At 36.0% G+C, this 17,439-nt stretch overlaps 1 protein-coding gene across 1 annotated transcript in view; it reads left to right on the plus strand.

Moving 5' to 3' along the window:
• The window catches only part of LOC150104208 (glucoside xylosyltransferase 1-like), a 76,320-nt gene that overhangs the window by 39,380 nt on the left and 19,501 nt on the right, over nucleotides 1–17,439 (plus strand). The window contains exons 5-6 of the mRNA XM_090396832.1: nucleotides 371–520; nucleotides 12,364–12,536. Of these exons, the coding sequence (XP_090252958.1) occupies nucleotides 371–520; nucleotides 12,364–12,536 (323 nt within the window). The remainder of the gene's footprint in view (nucleotides 1–370; nucleotides 521–12,363; nucleotides 12,537–17,439) is intronic.

Raw genomic sequence — 17,439 nt, forward strand, 5'->3', positions numbered from 1 at the left:
AATTCAAGAAAAGGTGTGACAACTAGTATGGATGATATGTAGCTTCCCTTGATGGGTCCTAACTCCTGTAAGTCTCTCTTAATAATAATGAAAGAATCACTTAGTTGTGCCCACTACTAGAATATGAGAAACATTTCTTTCAATGAGTAAATCTTATTTAGATCAGTGTGTGATAATACTGAAGTGGAGGAAAAGTAAAATTGGCTGAAGTCGAATCAGAATTGAAGGACACTAGATGAATCTTATCATAATTACTAATGACTAATTATGTTGAATGAAAGTTTGCAGTGCCTATTTTTTTAATTATAATAAACAAAGTGCTTTCTGTTATTTATAGATTTAATTAATATTATTTTATTTATTTTACAAGGACTTAATTCTGGAGTAATATTAATGAACTTGACTCGCATGAGAGCTTTCAATTGGCAGAGTTACCTGTATCCCATTTATCAAGAGTACAAACTGAAAATTGTGTGGGGTGACCAAGATATTTTTAATATTATCTTTCATTATCATGCAGGTAGGTATGTATTTATATTTGTGTGCATGTTGTGTGGGTGGGTGGGTGGATGTAATTAGTGGACAAAATAATGAATATTTGCTCAAACAAGCTTTTGCATCCATAGGGAAAAACGCATAATTTACTCATGTAATTTATTATTCAAAATGCCTTAACAGCTATACACGTCTCTTCTTGTATAGATATTACTCCAGTTATTTCTAAAGTTGAAGGCACTGATTTCATTGCACATTATAAATGTTTGTTGCTCTGAAACATCATCGAGTACCTTTTATAAATGTTTTCTGTCAGGTTTTATAATAGGCATTTTATAAAATCCCGTGACTTTGTCTGGCACTCGAAAGTTCCTGGCTGGTATCTTAGCAGTACATGCATGTTCAACCTGTTTCTGTAGTTCAAATTTCCCATAGGGATAGAGTGCACCAATGATTTCAAATGGCCTACAAATAAAAATCCATAGGATTTAAATCAGTTTATGGAGGAGGTATTAGTAATTACCTTCCATGAGTAATTAGTCCCTCAACCAATTAGACAGATTGATCTGGAGGAAAATTGTTGATTGGAAGTTAGTAATGGTGACTTCAAAAAAGTTCATGTCTTTTTTCCTGCCAACCTGGCAAAGAACACTTGTTTTGCTAATCTCTCATCCTGTTTAATTGACCATACCACCTGAGATTGGCTCTACTAACACATTCCTGAATGAGTTAGTAGACAAGTTCTTTCCTAATATCCTCATTTTTAATATGATACTACCATTGGTGCCATCTGTACACTCCACTAATCTTTCTCAGAACTCTCATATCAGATGATTCCAGTCTTTTATTTCTACCCCAGCTCTTAGATCAATAAGTTAAAATTGGTTTGAACACTGACTTGTATATAGCTAATTTAGTGTTTTGACTAATTTCTTTCTTCCTATCATATTCCCTCAGCAATATGGCTGGTGGGAATAGCTATATGCTACCATACTAGGGAGATGATTACGAGCAAGGTGGTTTCCCATTGCCTTCCTTGCTGTACTATATTTTATTTACAACTGTAGCCATGTGTGTTCACTGGACCGGTTTGCACGTTTTGAGGGATGAAAAATCAAAGTTACCAGGAGGGGGGGACCCTCCACTCCATATTAAATCAGTTAACTCACCTTTAGTCGAAAGAGTTCAGATAAAGGTTCCTCATATCACTGGTGGGAATTGAACCCAGGTCTTTCTGACCAAAGGGCTTCTTCTATACTGACTGAGCTATGGAGGCTCCAATTTTTTTCTTATTCCATATAAATTTATTCAGCTTACTTCCAACTTTTACTCATTCTGTTGCATATTTCTATATTTAATTTACCATCTTCACTAAAAACTGTGCGTAAATAACTGAAATGTTTTACATATACTATAGGTTCACCATTCAGGATACAGTTGATGTTTTCAATGTTTCTATGTATTTTCATACCAAATTTATTATAACAGTTATTCAATTTAGCCAGGGAATCTTGCAGACTTGTACTGGATTTATTCAGAAGTATAACATCATCTGTATAAAGTAAGGAGCTAAGATTAGCATTTTCAGTTCTGATATCATATTTAATTCCACTTTCCTTCATAATGTATTCCATATAGATAATGATTAACACTGGAGATAACGTACACCTCTGTTGCACACCTGATTTAACATCAAACCTGTACCTCCTTCAATTCTAACTATTGACTTACAGCTTAAATATGTATCGCTCGATATAATGTACCATTTACACCATACAACGGTAGTGTTTTGAAGAGCTTTCCTCTTGACACTTTTATATGCCTTTCCCAGATGAACAAAACTTAAATTCACGGTATGATAAGAACACAGATGGTTAAGAAAATAACTATTTATTAACTTAAAGTTAATATTGTGTTGTGTGCTCTGAAGATGCTGGATATAATACCAACGAAATATTAGCTTTAAGTTAATAAATAGTTATTATTTTTTTTTTTAAATAACGAAACCTGTGGTGCGTTCATAATTAGAAGAAACACACGTATAAACCACAGTGAAAATTATTTAATTGTAAATATTTCATCCTAAGTATCTTAGGACATCATCAGTACAGTATTTAAACAAAATTAGGAATAACATACAGTTAGGGCGCATGATTACAATAGAATCTCATGAAAACGTGCATAACGTGCTAAAATAGTACAAAAAAAAAAAAAAAAAAACGTTAATTATTTAACAAAATTTTGTATGATAATTTCCCATACTTTAGGAATAGTAAGAACGTCGTTGCGGTTTAGGTTTGGTCTGTGTAGTAGGGCTTCAGAACTTTCTTTGTATAAACGTTCATGTTTAAATAAAGATCTATGTAAAAGTTTAGCCTTTTCCCAATGGATCGTATGGTTTGGATTTTCAATTCCATGTTGAGAGAGGCCAGATTTCTGCGGTTTAAGAAGACGAATGTGGTCTTGATGTTCCGAGATGCGTTTCTGAACAGACCTACCTGTCTGTCCAAAGTAAGATAATTTGCATGAGCATGGAATCTCATAAACACCAGGTAACATCAAGGGTGAGAATTTGTCCTTAGGAGAAGGTAATAAGTTGTAAATTTGGTTGATAGGTTTGTAAGTAGTGGCAAAATTGTATTTCTTCATAATTTTAGAAAGCCGTTCTGAGATGCCGTTAACGTAAGGTATGGGAATCCTATGCACTTCTTCCTGTCTGAATAATTAATTTTTTTTTTTTTGTACTACTTTAGCACGTTATGCACGTTTTCATGAGATTCTATTGTAATCATGCGTCCTAACTGTATGTTATTCCTAATTTTGTTTAAATACTGTACTGATGATGTCCTAAGATACTTAGGATGAAATATTTACAATTAAATAATTTTCACTGTGGTTTATACGTGTGTTTCTTCTAATAATAAATAGTTATTTTCTTAACCATCTGTGTTCTTATCATTCCGTGAAACCTATTACAACATGTCTGATGAACACATAAGCCTATCCACGCGTAAAACTTAAATTCAAATCCTTGTTATATTCCCAAGATTTCTCAACTATTTGTAATAAAGTTAAAATCTGATCCTGACAACCTCTATTTTGCCTGAATCCAGCTTGTTCTTCACCAAGCTTTCCTTCTACAATTTTTCTTAGCCATTTCTCAAGTATACTTACATAAATCTTACCAGGAAAACTCAGAAGTGAAATACCTTTGTAAGTTTCACATTCAGTTTTATTTCCCTTTTTATAGATGGGTACCATGAGAGCTCTGCTCCAATCATATGGAATTCAACCCTTGACCAGGCCTTCTGAATTATACAATGCAGGCTCTATAAGACTTTTATACCTTTATATTTGAGCATGTCTGGTCGAATTTCATTGACGCCAGCTGCCTTTCCACATTTCTGGTTTTTTATGACTTTCTCTAGTTCAAGTATGGATATGTATTCCTGACTGCATTCCTATTGTGAGCCTTTCTGCGTTGATGCTGCTTGTTTCATTTAGCAATTTTTCAAAGTAATTACTTCAGACATCTAGAATATCTTATCTTCAGTTTTCGTGTCACCTTTATCATCTCTGATTCCTTTTACGGTACTTTTCCTCCACTTTTAAGCTTTTTCAATTACTCCAGAATATTTTGTCACTAAGTCTTCCCATGACTTTTGTTTAGCTAGTTTTACACAGTGTTTAGCTTTCTTATTTTTCTGTGTATTCTTTAAGAGCACAAGATGACTTACTTGCCAGGAACTTTTGATATGCTGTATTCTTTTCCTCGAATGCCTCTTTAACTTCCTGATTCCACCATGAAGCTCTGATTTTTCTAACCTTGCAGACAATCTCACCACATACCTCCCTGGCTCAATCAGTCGGCATTTTCTTTAGGGTTTGCCATTGAATCTTCAAGGTTTGGTTCTTGTTTACAAACTCTTTCATTTTTTTCTTCAATGATGTTTGTATATCTGAGTCTACAGTTCACCTCTGGAAGCTGCTCAACTTTGATTCGTTTTAACTTTCTTATACACTCTTCTTTTCAATATGAAATTCAATTTATCCTTCCATATACTGTCATAAAATCCTCTGACAAAATACCAATTGACAATGATGATTGTTTAGTAAAAGTACTTGAGCCTGCTGGAAATGGTACAGGTAATGTAATTTTCATGCATGTTCCTCCATACAACTACTGACAGACACTCTCTTCCACTACCATTCTCCATGTACTAGTGCATGGATTAATTCCATGCTGCTAGATGTAGTGTGTTTCCCTTGATGCCTAAATGCATGTTCATTATTATTATTATTATTATTATTATTTTCGGGCTACTCCAGGGAGTCCTTAGACTCATCGAGGGAGGCCCTAAACATCATGTCCACACAACTATACGACATTCTCACAGTATCTGTCATACCTTGCCTTGAATTCGCTCACTCTCATAGCACCCACAACAGACTCTGGCAGCTTATTCCACTCATTTACCACTCTAAAAGTAAAGAACCCAGCTCTAACCCCCTCTAACCACACTCTTGCCCAGCTTCCATAGGTGTCCCCTAGTTTTCCCACCACAGTCCTGATCTCAAAAATATCCTCTGAATTAATCTTATAGAATCTTTTTAGCAATTTGAATGTCTCAATCATATCTCCCCTTTTCTGCCTATCAACCAGTTTCTGCAACCCACAAATCTTCAACCTGTTCTCATATGGTTCATTCCATAGACCTGCTATCATCTTAGTCACTCGCCTCTGGATCCTCTCAACCTCCTCCCCATCAAGAAGGAACCGAGGTGACCAAATCTGGGCACAGTAGTCAAGATGAGGTCTTATCAAGGCTCGGTACAGAGGTACAATAACTTGCTTGTCTCTGCTCGTTAAGGTATTTTTCAACAACCAAGTGAGTTGATGAGCTGATTTAGCTACTTTCGCAATGTGCCCTCTAAACTTCATCTCCCTATCCACCAACACTCCCAAGTCCCTGGCCTCATCAATCTCTTGGAGTACAGTTCCACCCATGTGGTATACTGCTGCTAATCTTTTCACCCTAAAATGCATAACCTTACATTTTGTCACATTAAATTGACATCCATTCTCCTTAGCCCAGAACTCCAATCTATCTAAGTCATCCAGCAAGACTTTGACATCTTCTGCATTCACTATCACCCTCCCCAACTTTGCATCATCAGCGAACAAATGAACTGTTCCACTTAGATCCTTCCCTATATCGTTAATGAACAGATTAAACAGCAGTGGTCCAAGAACAGAACCCTGCGGTACTCCACTAGTCACAGGCCATCTTTTGGACTCCACTCCTGAATAAACCACTCTTTGATATCTCTCCATCAACCACCCACCTATCCATCTCACCAACCCTATATCCATTCCCATATGTTGTAGTTTATGGATTAGAATTCCATGTGGTATCCTGTCAAACACCTTTGCCAGGTCCAGCAGTATCACTGTAAACCCATTTCCCTTATCCAGTTCGGCCGTCACCTTGTTATAAAACTTGAGCAAGTTACTCAGGCATGATCTACCCTTTACAAAGCCATGCTGTCCCCTGTACAGTATCTCATTTTCATCAATCCATTCCTGTATTTTTCTCTTGACTACTTTCTCCAAGACCTTGACAACAACTCCTGATATGCTGATCGGTCGGTAATTTGCAACCATAGTCTTGGATCCTCCTTTATGCAGTGAAACTATTTTTACCTCTTTCCACGCCTTCGGGACTAAACCAGACCCGAGACTCAGATTAAACAACATGGTCAAGGGCACTGATAATTCTTTAGCCGCTTCACGCAAGACCCGTGCCGGTATACCATCCAATCCCACAGATGTATTCACATTAAGGTTCTGTAATAGACTATTCACCTCCACTTCATTCATCACAATTCCCGTGTAAACTAATGGTTCCTTCATTTTTTCAATGTCACCCACCACCTGGATGATATACTTTTGCAAAGTGCGCGCTCAGTAACTCCACTATATCGACTGGTTCAGTGACCTCCTTACCATCGTCATTCCTTAAAATCATTTTGCCATGTACAGTTTTTTTCTTGCTTGCAGCATATTGAAAGAACTGTATAGGATTCTCTTTTGCTTGCATAGCTAGTTTCCTTTCATAATCGGCTTTTGCTGTTTTTACCACACTCGTTACCCTTCTGGGCTGCACTTTATACCGTTCGTGTGCCTGCAGGTCACCCCTTTCTTTAAATTCCCTCCACAGTTGTTTCTTTTTTTGCAGCTCAAGCTTAATGGTGTTATTCATCCATTTAACCCCTACTTGTTTTACTATTCGGACCCTAGGTATACAATCAGCCATAACCCTTTAAATGCTCCTTGACCACTTCCCATGCTCTATCGATGTCCAGCCCTTGCAGTTGTACATGCCAAGGAACTGATCCAAGCAATCTCCTAAGCTTGTCATACTTGCCAGCACGGTAATTCCACATATACCCTGTCTTAATCAAAAATTCCACACCTTTAGCCACCTTATGATCGCTCTCACCAATAGGTGGCAATATGGTCATATTCATTATAGTCAAATTGTGAGATGCTATTACCAGGTCAAGCACTCTCACACCCCTAGTATTTTCAATTACATGCTATCTCAGATAGTTATCCCTTAATAATTGAATAAAATCCATTTACTTCCTCACATGTGTCCTTTCCTCCTTCCAATCAATGTTACCATAATTAAAATCCCCCATAATAATTACCCTCCTTCCACTCTTTTCATCAATTTGTTTATGCATACTATCTCCACCATCTATTCCATCACCTGGTCTATAGCAGCACCCAACTGTATATTTTATTCTGCCAGTCTCAATCTCACACCAAATAGCCTCAAATGAGCTCCTTTCACTATCCTGCAATACAACTTCAATTCTCCTTGGCTGCAGTTCATCAGCTATTATCAATAACACCCCTCCCCCCATTTTATTCTCTTTGTCCCTCCTATACACACTATAACCTATACATTCTATCCCACTAACTATATCATCTTTCGTCAGCCATGTTTCACTATTGCCAATAACCTGTGGCCAGGAAGAGCCAATCAAGGCCAAAAATTCTTCCTTCTTGTTCCTAATACTCCTGGCATTAGTATACATGAATTGCAGTGATCCCTTTGTCCCACCCCTATCTTGATGCGTTATTCTAAATGTCCCATTTCCCATTTTTTGTCCTTAGTGCTGGCTCAGGTACATTATATACATTTTTACACTCAACTGTCTCACTGATGTCTGCATATCCACTCCCCCCCATCCTTGGTAGTTCTAGTTTCCCTGGTTCTGCACATCCATTTTCACTTCATCAGCAACACTTTTTCCAGTCTTCGCACACCAAGTTCATTCAAATGCAGGCCATCCATCTTGTATAAGTCCTTTCACCCATCAAACTCATTCCACATGTCCACGAATTCCACACCACACTGTCTGCATAATCTGCGTATAATGTCATTTGCGATTATGGCCCTCCTTCTAAACTCCTCTCTGTCATACCGCAGCAACAGACTCACCATTCTAACTCTGTCACTCTTTTCTTTCGCTACCTTTAACAATACTTTCAAGTCCTCTCTCAAGGGAATTAGGGAAGGGAATTATTTTAATGTTTAAAATATTCCGTGATTAGAAGTTTTGAATAATGTAGGTTGTCTGTTGAGTGATGGCTTCATGTTATCTAGAGCAATGTTTTACATCAGGGAGTTGTTCACTCATTTTGACATAGTGTAGATAGTATTAGATACACATACACATAAAAAAAAATGCTGAAATTGTAGATTCCATTTGTGAAACTAGTATCCTAAATTATATGAAGCTTGTATTGGTAGATAAAATACTCTTCAGACTTCTTTTCGCTGAATCATTAATTATTAAAATAGTTCCTTTCCCCCATGGGTGTTAGAAGCCTTGCCAGCATTTTTAAGATTGAGAACTCACAGAACTGTCCAGTCTTTCTTTAGCACATTCACTCCACAAAAAAAAAAAAAAAAAAAAAAACTCTGAGGCCAATATGGATCTGAACTTTAAGAAAAGTATACAGCAATCTGAGTGCCCTTTTTTTCTTTGAATTTTTCTTCCCCACCTTCTTTTGCTGATTCCCTTATTGCACTTTTTTTTTCCCCCTCACAGTTAGCTTGCTTGATTTTAAGAGAGATTCAGTTGCTAAACACAAGCAGAAACAGATATGACAAGTAGAAAGATGGATGATTATAGCAAGATGATGTTAGCGGATGAAAGTGATTAGATTGGCTGCTGCAGAGGACATAGTCGAGGTGTTTGGTGAGCAGTTCATCAGGGTGTTTCATCCTCATTGTGAAATCAGGAGAAGTTCAAGTAGAGAGGGAATGGGAGAAGACTTACTGGTGAATGAGCAAGATGCGTATGAGGAGTTAAGTAAGCTCAATATCAATAAGGCAATAGGACTTGATGACATATGGGATGTGATCTGTATATCTGGAGTTCTAGTTAAGGTGTTGGTGCACTTATCAGTGCACTTATAACTTGTATAGTTATAAGTGCACTGATAACAGTGGTATTCCCTGTGCTTATCAGCATGAGTAAAAGGAAGGTCATGTTTTATCAATGTACTTGTGTGCTATAATAAGATGACGAATATATTGGACAAGGAAGAGGCATATAGAGTGGCATGATTAGATTTTGCAAAGGCTTTTGTTAGATTACCACACCACAAGTTGGTAACTAAACTGGAACAGATGAATTGGATAGCTGACTGACTGTCAGCTAGATATCAGCAAGTTGTACAGTGAAATGTTGATTATCCAGGACTCAATTATCAATGGGGTCAGATTAACTGTGGTCATCTGTAGTACGTACAGATTTTTTTTTTTTTTTAAATTTTTTTTTAATAATTTTCTATGCAAGTGGATTCATTAAATAACAGCAGTCATTACTGCATATTTTAAAATATGCAATAATGACTGCATATATATGCATTCATTATTGCATAAAGAGAAGAAATAAGTTTAAAAATATTCAGTTTTATCTTTACAAGCCTGAACACGTTTTTATAGGGTTTTTGTTTTGTGTGTGCTTAACCCAATAAACCGTAATTTGGATTAACCTTATTTTTCAATTATCCAGGCACTAGCATCCTCCAGTTACCACAAATACTTGGTGTTTTACTGTATATGAGGATGCAGTATCCTGGACGAGGAAAGTCGCGAGTAGCGTGCCACAGGAGATCTGTTTTGGTCCCATCGTTATTTAACTTGTATATTAATGATATTGGGATGAGTTTAAATGGAGATATACAACTCTTTGCAGGTGATGCAAATCTGGGGAGAGAGTGATGAAAAATCAAGCAGAGGTGGTGCCCACTTATACAATACAACTAATACAATCTATTCAAGTCTGTCTTACAGGCAGACTTGAATAGATTGAATAAGTGGGCAAGCATGCGGAATTGTCAGGTCAGTGTTGCAAAGTACTGTAAGGTTCTGAAATTTTTTATTGAGATGCAAAGTATACACCTGGTGGGGAAATTTTGGAGATGGTTGAGGAGAGACAAGACACATGGGAATTGTGGCGGGCAAGGATCCTGAAGTTCATAGATCACATTCCACAAGTTTTAAAGTTATGACATTAGATTATAGCAATGATGCACAGGATCTTAACATGCAGAGATAAAGAAGTTATGGTCCATTGTATAAGATCCTGATCAGGCCTCATATGAATTATTGTGCACAGATTTTAAGTGCCAACTAGTAAATGTCAGATGATTCATGAATTTCATTTTCAAAAAGAATTTTACTTATGTATTGCCAAAACTGTTTTCCTGGCCTTCCTCTTTGTCTATTACTTTGTCTGTAGGGAACAAGCACTGAACATAGGTGAGAGTGGATTGTGTAAGTTATTATTATTATTATTATTATTCAGATCTCCATAGAATCAAAAGACTCATAATGGGAGGCCCATCCTAGAAAATGCAGTCTATCATACCACTCCTTGAACACATTGACTGTTTGTGCTCTCACCATTCTATCAGACAGTGCATTCCATGGTTCAATCACCCTTCATGCAAAGAAACCACTCCTCACCCTCTTGCTCACAGCATCCTTTTTAACTTCCGGGGATGGCCCCTTGTCCTCACTGCTTCCCTCTGTTCACCAACTGAAAAATTCCCCAGTGGTGAACCCTGTAATCACCTCTCAACAGTTTAAAAGTCTCAATCATATCACCTCTCCTTCTATCCACCAAACTCTGTAGTCCACATTCTCTCAGCCTGTCTTCATAACTAACATTGTACAATCCTGATACCATCTTTGTTATCCACCTCTGCTCCCTTTCCACAGTTAGTTTATCCTCTTCAAATCCTGGGGACCAAATTTGAGAAAAATAGTTGAAGTGTGGTTTGATCAGGGCTTTATACAATGGAATGACAACTCTTTTATCTCTTCAGTCAGTATCCTTCTCAGTATTGCAGCAATCCTCTAAGTTATCTTCACCACTTTTGCAGTATGTTCCCTGAATTTCAGGTTTCTATCAATCATCACCCCCAGATCCCTTGCCTCCTCCTCCAGTACAGTTCCTCCAACAGAGTTTGCAGCCTCCCATCAATGTATCCCAAACTTCAAGACTACATTTTGCTGCATTAAAATGATACCCCCATTCATTTGCTCATCTGTCCAGTTTATTCAAATCCTCTTGCAGGGCTACCACATTTGCATTATTAGTAATAATCCTTCCCAGCTTCACATCATCTTCAAACAACTGAACATCCCCTTGCAATCCACTGACAATGTCATTAATATAAGGGTTAAACAATATAGTACTGAGCCCTGTGAGACCCCCATTTGTAACCTTCTGCCTGCTTGATACTGTCCTCCCTCCAACTCTCTGATACCTATCAGATAACCAATCCTGAATCCAGTTCACTAACTTGACATCTAAACCCATGTGCTGTAATTTAAATATCAGCTTATCATGTGGTACTTTGTCAAATGCCTTTGTAAAATCCAAAAAAATGTCAGAATATGCCTTTCCCTCATCAACTGCTCTTGTCACCTTATTATAAAAGGCAGTCATATTACTAAAGCAAGAGCACCCCTTAACAAATCCAGGGTGGCTCTCACAGATGACATTACCCTCATCTTCCCAAAGCTGCATATGGTTCCTCACTAATTTTTCCAAGATCTTAACAACTACTGATGAAACACAAACTGGTCTATAATTTGATATTTCATATTCATATTTCAAATTTCATAAATCGAATATTTCATATTCAAAATACATCATATTCACTTGTATAGATTGCATCAGTCATTTAGTTTTTAGTTATTCAGTAAAAGATTTGACTGATTTATCAGCTTTTCCATGAACAAAAAGTGATATCTCCTTAAGGAGAGAAAGCCAAGTTCTGAAATAGTAGGTGGTTGCTAGCAGTTTATAAGCAGTTGGAGTATATTATTAAAACTATAAATGCTTCTTGAAATTATAAAAACATAGTAACAGCAATAGTACTTGTTTCCTTGGTATTTTCTACATATGAAATGTCTTTTTTTTTTTTAGAAAATATGTTTACCACCGTTGGGTTGAATAATCAGCATAAAAAACATCTCTGAGTGTGTGGTTTTATCAATGAATGGTCTCAGTGCTGTTCCTTAATGGTGTGGCTTTTTGGCATATGTCCTCACCCATGCCGACATATATTGATCCTGTGCCAGGTCACTAGCTCTGCATTATTTGTGTTTATTAACTCAGCATCTTACTCGGTTATATTCTGCTAGTGCTTCTGTTATTTTGTCCACTACCATAATATATATTTGCTTGTGTATGCATGATTTATCCTTGAATAATTATTTTTAATTGAGAGTACTCTGAGAGATAATCAGATTCATTATTCATTTTCAGATAAATTACTTGTTCTGCCTTGTGAGTGGAATTTTAGGCCAGATCATTGTATGTACTCCAGTGTGTGCAAAACTGCAGAAACTAATGGCATTGCATTAATACACGGGAACCGTGGTATTTTCCATAATAATAAACAGCCAGTCTTTAAAGCAGTATATGAAGTAATGGAAAGTGTAAGTAAAAAACTGTTACATTGAAATATAAAGTATGAAAGCACTTAGATTTATTGAAAATTAGGAGCATATCTTTTCATACTTAAAATAATAGTACACCATAAGTATAGAATGAACAAGCAAATTTAAATGTGATAGAATACCAGGTAATACAGTTAGTTATTTAGTAAAAAAAAAAAAAATTAGCAAACACAATGCAACACAGTAGCATGATGTTGAAACTGATGGAACACGCAGTCCTGTGGAATGATCCTTGCCTAATTCTTAGAAGCAGTGTGTATTATGAATATCTCTTAAAGAAAACTTCACAGGCCTTAAACTGTGTTTGTGTGTATTAACTGATTGTTCTATTACCTTGTATTTTACCTCATTTAAATTTGCTTATTCATTCCATGCTAAAGATGTGCTGTTATTTTCTGTATGAAATATATATTGCTAATTTTCAATAAATCTACTCTCTAGAGATAGATTCTGGTATTGAGATCACATATTTATTAAATACGAACAGGATACGTAAACATAACTTACATCATTAGGGGAATTGGTGTATCATCATCATCATCAAATTCCTGCCATGTACCCTCAAGGAGTGTACAGGATATGACAGTACTACATGAAAAATTTACATCATTACTAACTTCCTATCTACAATTTTCCTCCAAATCAGTCTGTTACTTGTCAAGACCCCAACATTATCAGATCTTATATTTCTATCATCTAAGGCACTTTGTACCGTATCAGTCCACCTATATCTTGGTCTTCCTCTGGGTCGTTTTCCTGCCAACCTGGCAGAGAACACTTGTTTTGCTAATCTTTCCTCTCCCATTCTATTTAAGTGACCATACCACCTGAGATTAGCTCTGCTAACGCATTCCTGGATGCTGACAATGTCAAGTTCTTTCCTAATATCCTCATTTTTAATATGATATTGCCATTGATGCCATCTGTTCACGCCTCTAATCTTTCTCAGGACTCTCATATCTGCGGTCTCTAGTGTTTGGTCAAGTGTTTTACTTCTGACACAGCTCTCAGATCCATAAGTTAAAACTGGTTTGAACACTGTCTTGTATACAGCTAATTTAGTGTTCCGACTAATTTCTCTCTTATTCCATATGAATTTATTCAATTGACTTCCCACCATACCAGCTTTGCTGATTCTGTTGTCTATTTCTATATTTAATTTACCATCTTCAGAAAAAATCGTGCCTAAGTAACTGAAATGTTTTACTTGTTCCACAGGTTCTTCATTCACAACACAGTTGACATTTTCAATGATTCTGCCTATTTTCATTGTCTTTGTTTTTTTATTGCTGACCTTCATACCATATCTATTACAACAGCTATTCAATTTAGTCAGAGAATCTTGCAGACTTGTAGCGGATTTATTTAGAAGTATAACATCATCTGCATAAAGCAAAGAGCTGACATTAACATCTCCAATTTTGATATCAGGTTTAATACCACTTTCCTTCATAATGTGATCCATATAGATAATGAATAACAGAGGGGATAATGTACATCCTTGTCTCACACCAGATTTAACATTAAACCATCTTCCTGTACTTCCTTCAATTCTAACTGCTGACTTACAACTCAAATAAAGACTAAGTATTGCTTGATATAATGCCCCATTGACACCACATAACTGCAGCGTATTGAATAGCTTCACTCTTGGCACCTTGTCATATGCCTTTTCCAAATCGACAAAACTTAAATACAGATCTTTGTTATATTCCCATGCTTTCTCAACTATTTGTCGTAAAGTGAAGATCTGATCCTGACAGCCTCTATTTGTCCTGAATCCAGCTTGTTCTTCACCAAGCTTTTCTTCCACAATTCTTCTCAACCGTTTCTCAAGTATACTTGCATAGATCTTGCCAGGAACACTCAGTAGGGAAATACCTCTGTAATTCTCACATTCAGTTTTATTTCCCTTTTTATATATGGGTACTATGAGAGCTCTACTCCAATCATCGGGAATTCGTCCCTCAGTCCAGGCTTTCTGAACTATGCAGTGCAGCCACTGTAAGACTTTTATACCACCATACTTCAGCATTTCTGGTCGAATATCATCTACTCCTGCTGCCTTTCCACATTTCAAGCCTTTGATGGCTTTTTCTACTTCAAGTATGGATATGTATTCCTGACTGCATGCCTGGTCAGCGTTTTTTACCACTGTGCTGTGATCACTGCTTGTTTCATTTAGCAGTTTTTCAAAGTAATTACTCCATACTTCAAGGATATCTTTTTCTCCTGTTTTCATGTCACCTTTATCATCTCTAACTCCTTTTACAGCACTCTTTCCTCCATTCCTAAGCTTCTTCAACAACCTCCAGAATATTTTGCCACCTTCTTGATATTTATTTTCTATATTCTTGCCAAAGTCCTCCCATGACTTTTGTTTAGCTAGTTTTACACACTGTTTAGCTTTCTTACATTTGTCTCTGTATTCTGTAAGAGTAAAAGCTGACTTATTTGCCAGGAACTTTTGATATGCTTTCTTCTTTTCCTTCACTGCCTCTTTAATCTTTCTGTATTTTAGTCTACAGTTCACATCTGAGAGCTGCTCAACTTTTATTCGCTTTAAAACTTTCTTACATGTTATTCTTTTCAATATGAAATTCAATTTTATCCTGCTCAAGACTAAATAGTGATCGCTTCCAATTTCAAATCCTCTGTACACTCTGGTGTCCTGCACCAGGGAGAAAACATCACTATCAGCAATAACATAGTCAATGAGACTTTTCTTATTCCTAGCCTCTTCTCTCCATGTGAATTTGTGCACATTTTTATGTTGGAACATGGTGTTAGTAATAACCAGTCCATGTCCTGAGCAGAAATCCAACAGATATTTGCTATTATTATTAGCTTTGCTCTTTTCTCCAAATTTTCCCAAAATATTTTTATATGTCTCACAATCATTTCCTACTCTGCTATTTAGATCCCCAACAAGGACCAACTTTTCCTTTTTCATTGTGTCAGTTGTTTTTTCTAAAGCGTCAAAAAATTCCTCCACTTCTACCTTAATAGAACCTTCTGTAGGACCATTGGTGTATAAAAAAGTTAAACACAACTAACAAAGATTAAATTCATAGTCCATGTTTCCAACTGTAACACTGAAATCTAACTTCCTCAGATCTCGGACGTAACACGTGAAGCACTGAACTGTTTTTTTTTTCCTCCTAAGTCAACTAAGCTTAACAATACACATCAAGTTATTCTGTAAGCAAAAGACATATTAAGAGAGACAGTATAAAAACAGAAAAAACTTCGCATTCAAATCTTTTCTCTGTTTTTATACTGTCTCTCTTAATATGTCTTGCTTACAGAATAAATTGATGTGTATTGTTAAGCTCAGTTGACTTAGGAGTTAAAAAAAAAAAAAAAAAAAACCTCATCAAAGCTGAAAATGGTGTTATTGCATGGAATTAATAGAACAATTGCATAAATGCTTGCTAACATAAATGATGTTACAGAGACAAAAGAAATCACAAGTGAGAGAGAGAGAGAAATCCCTAAATAACTGTAAACATGATTTATTCAAGCTATAAGAAATGGGAAAAGATAGTACCAGCCATAATTATTAATATTTGGTGTGGGTTTCTATATGACTTGAGCTGTGATAATTTTGGATCAAAAATTGTTTTATCATATTTAGGATAATTGGCATCTGAGTAAATAATTCATTACTGTTAGCTCTGATTTTATTTATTTATTTGTATGGATTGACAAGAAACTTGTGGAAGGTATAATCACATATTTGTATTGTATTATTTAGAAATGATAGTTTGAACATACATTCCATTGGCAATTTAAGTTTTGGGACACTTGGTAATGTACAAAAAAGATGTTCATTTGGCCTTATTGTGAGACTCAGTGACAGATGTGCCATGATTCGTAAGCCAAGTTTAACTGGTCCACTTTTTAAGGTCACATTCTCAAACAGTACTGGATATAATTTGCCACAAGTAGAGACAATGTAACTGTCTTGTAAGACCTTCATAGAACCAGCTTGTCTACTAGCTAAACAAATTGTAGAATGCTCTATCCGAGCATTCCAGACCCGAAAAATATAACTTCAGAATGAATGAAAACTTACAAATTAGAGAAATGCAGTGCAACAATTTGTTTCACATATAAAGATTTTCCATGCATAAGTTTGACCTTTTGGGAGTTTTTTATGTGTGTGTGTGTGTGTGTGTGTGTGTGTTAATACAAGTGATATATACATATTTATCTTTTTTATGCAATGTAGCAAATGTAAAACTTTTATACTCCATATCTATGTTCTTACCAAAGTATTTCTACAATTTGTTTAGCTAGTTTTAAACAGTTCTTTGCTTTCATACATTTTTCTCTGTATTCTTTCAGAGCATAAGTTGATTTATTTGCCAGGAACTTTTGATATGCTATTTTTTCTTTTTCTTGACTACCTCTTTAACTTCCTGATCTTTCTATTCTTGCAGGCAATCTCACCACATGCTGCTCTGCTGTATCAGCAAAGATGTGGTTACTGTTTTCAAATTCTTTAATTTTTTTAAAATAATATTTTTGCATTTGAGTCTACAGTCTTTTCTGAAAACTACTGAACTTTGATTTGTTTTAAAATTTTCTTACTTCTGATTATGTTTAATGTTATCCTGCTCAAAACTAAATGGCAATCACTTCCAATTTCAAGTCCTCTGTGCACACTTGTGTCCTGAACCAGCATGCTGATATCACTGTCCAGTTTCCCATTCTGATATTTGCCCACATCACTCTACTTAATATATATCTCTTCATTCAAGATTATCCTCATATTTAGTGTGAAATATTATAACTACTCCTTTTCCTTGATCATTATTGCCTAAATAATAACATATTGTATGTCTATATGAACTAAGCTACATGCTGTTGCACTCTA

This window comes from Typopeltis vanoorti, chromosome 8, assembly GCF_054136105.1.
Source record: "Typopeltis vanoorti isolate ZY-2024b chromosome 8, IOZ_Tvanoo_1.0, whole genome shotgun sequence".
NCBI lineage: Eukaryota > Metazoa > Arthropoda > Arachnida > Uropygi > Thelyphonidae > Typopeltis > Typopeltis vanoorti.